The sequence below is a fragment of the Sinocyclocheilus grahami genome, unplaced genomic scaffold (assembly GCF_001515645.1).
Source record: "Sinocyclocheilus grahami isolate Dianchi unplaced genomic scaffold, SAMN03320097.WGS_v1.1 scaffold760.1, whole genome shotgun sequence".
Lineage (NCBI taxonomy): Eukaryota > Metazoa > Chordata > Actinopteri > Cypriniformes > Cyprinidae > Sinocyclocheilus > Sinocyclocheilus grahami.
The window spans coordinates 473,044-475,942 of NW_015505939.1; the positions used below are offsets into that span (position 1 = coordinate 473,044).

General features: G+C 37.0%; 2 protein-coding genes across 2 annotated transcripts in view; both read right to left on the reverse strand.

The window, feature by feature from the left end:
- Window positions 1-1,519, reverse strand: part of LOC107561198 (uncharacterized) — a 36,929-nt gene extending 35,410 nt beyond the window's left edge. The window contains exons 1-3 of the mRNA XM_016245574.1: window positions 1,420-1,519; window positions 994-1,317; window positions 769-855 (exon numbers count right to left, since the gene is read on the reverse strand). Of these exons, the coding sequence (XP_016101060.1) occupies window positions 769-855; window positions 994-1,317; window positions 1,420-1,519 (511 nt within the window). The remainder of the gene's footprint in view (window positions 1-768; window positions 856-993; window positions 1,318-1,419) is intronic.
- Window positions 1,519-2,899, reverse strand: part of LOC107561199 (vascular endothelial growth factor receptor 1-like) — a 3,692-nt gene continuing 2,311 nt past the window's right edge. Inside the window, exon 4 of the mRNA XM_016245575.1 lies at window positions 1,519-1,580. Within this exon, the coding sequence (XP_016101061.1) occupies window positions 1,519-1,580 (62 nt within the window). The remainder of the gene's footprint in view (window positions 1,581-2,899) is intronic.

The following is a 2,899-nucleotide window of genomic DNA, read 5'->3' on the forward strand; positions in this document are numbered from 1 at the left end:
GTGTAAATTCATCAGTTGTACGTGCATACTGTATATAGAGTGTATATGTGAATATGCATGTGTGTGTGAGTGCTGTGTTAAACTCCTCCACTGCACTCTGAACAAGCAGAACACACACGAGAGAGGAGAGCTTTACATTCTTCACATCTGTGTGTAGTTTGGTGTGTGTATGTGGCTAATTACTTTATGTTTGTGTGTAGAGTTACTAGACAAAAATACCATTATTAGAAGAGTTAAAATAGTTTTGAAAGAAGTGTTGCTTTTGCGAGATGTGTGATGTTTTGCATGTTGTGTGTGTTTTGTGGTTTTGTGTGTAGAGTTTTAAGAAATGGAGCCATAGTTTCAAAAACTGTGTGTAAGCATTTTTTTAAAAACTGTAAAGATCAGCAGAATTGAGCAGATATACAGACAGTTGAGCTACTTAAAAAAAAAGCTGTAGTGTGTTTGCTCTTTGAGTATGAATACAAACTTCTTTAATTTACTTTTACTGTAGTATTTTGGTAGTCAGATCCTGACACAATGTAACTGTACTCAAAGTGTGTACAGTCAGCATCAGTGTATTAATGTGTCTCGCACTCTTTTGAGCTCAGAATAAACCAGCAAATAAACCGTTTCTCGAACTGAGAGTGAACAGTTGGTGATTGCCTGTACTCCATCTCTTAATGTCTTCAGAGAGGAATTCATTATATCTAGAGACTGATTTAAGAAGAAAACAGTATCTGAGAGCCGCTGTAAAGCACTGGTGTGAGGAAGACACTGATGATGTACCTTTAGTTACGTGTGTGTTTGTAGTCGAGGGATCCTCAGAGTGTGTGCTGTGGACTGGAGTCACTGCTGTCGCTGAATCAGCTTGAGCTGTGAAAGATGAATATTAGTTCAGGTTAGATTATGACAATCATATTTTAATCATACAAGATAACTTTAGCATTAGTATTATAATTGCACATCTAACAGAAACTCTTCCATAACTGATTGATGAGCTTGTTTTCTCACCTGAACTCTTGACAGTGTATGTGACTGAGCTCTTGACTTGATCTCTCTGAGTAACATTGCATCTCCACTCTCTGTTGTGATCTTCATTCAGGAGTGTTGTATTCAGAGTGATGATACAGTGATGTGATGAGGATAATATCTGATATCTGGAGTCTGATCTCATCAGTTTAACACCAGCCTGATTCACCCAGAACAGCTGAATTCTCTCAGAACCGATCCAATCAACACAAGAGCCTCCAGCAAATGAATACAACTGACAGAAGAGAGTCACAGAACGGCCTGCACTGATCTCAGTCTGTGAGGAGGAGGAGGAGGATGAAGAGACTGAAACACAAAATAACACACAAATCACAGACTCTTCAATCATCATGAGAGATTAAATGAAGAATTTAACTTTTTAAATTGACCACATAATCATAAAATTACCATGAAGAACATGCAGATAAACATGAGCATCAGGTCCTTGTTGTTCTCCATTCACATATTGTCTGCAGCTGTAATATCCATAATCTTCTGTTGAGAGCATTATAGACGGGCATCTTCACCAGAACTGATGAACACATAAGTCACTTTCTCTTCACTGGTACCTGAAACACAAGAACACAAGTGTGATAATTATACTACATATTAATAAATGAAACTTTATTGTATGCATATATACACTGAACTCTTTCACAGGAGTTTAAAGAGCATGTAGAAGTGTGTTTACCTGTGAGAAGTGAAGAGAGAACGATCAGTCCCAGCAGACACAGATGACACTCATCAGACATTTTCTCTTTCTCTCAGTCTTCCTCTTCAGTATATGATCTCAACTCTTTCTTTAAATACTATCAGCTCTTCCTGTGGTTCTTCACTTCCTCTGATCTACAGACTGAGGGATATTGATAGAGTTGCTGTTTAGTGACTCAATACCAGTGCATAATGAAGACGTGCTGCTTCACATTTCTCTTGTAAATATTGATGAAATATTTTATGTATCCTTGTAACAAATGTTCGTAGGTCGGGAAGAAGGAGGCGGGAACCGGCGAACATTTGTTACAAGGATACATGCTCCATGCTCGATGGCACTGCGGACTCACCCCAGCGGCGAGGGATCTTTGGCAGCGTGTCCCTCCTTCCTCCCGGGTTTCGGCACCAATGTAACAAACGTTTGTAGGTCGGGAAGAAGGAGGCGGGAACTGGCGAACATCCAAAGGAAACTTTAATAATAAAATAAACACAAAATAAACTCCAGGCCTGGTCCTCTCTCTTCCAACACTGTTGTCACTCCTTCTTTTATCCTTCCGGAGCTCCTCCGTGGGACTCGAGACCGGTGAGTGGCGCAGGTGTCGCGCATTAGCAATTACTCCCCCCGCCCCACTCGTCACAATCCTATAGAAGACATTTGAATACGTTTTTTTTTTTTTTATTATTATTATTATAATTTTTTTTTACTATAACTAAAAAAATACAAACTGAATGAATGCTAAGTCCTGGTGTCCTCTACAGAAGACAGCATAACATAAAAAATATATATAATTTTCCTAAAATGTTATTTGTTTTCCATTTTTTCTTATGCTCTATACAATGTAATGATATAAAAAAATACTAAATTCATATGCACTATATATATATATATATATGTTTCGGCCTTTGTTTTGGCCGCGGAAGCATGGTAGCAGGCTTTGTTTTGAACGCACTTCATTCCATGAAACGCTTATTCTTTCTTCTCATTTATTCAGGTAAATAATTGACCAACAAAAAACATATTAAAATTAAGATACAATGACGTTTATACTTTTCTTAATTAGCAAATTGAACTAAACAAAACACAAACAAATAATATTTAAACATAAATAATAGAAAATAAAATTTACTTTCTTAAATGGCTACAGCAATATATATATATATATATATATATATATAT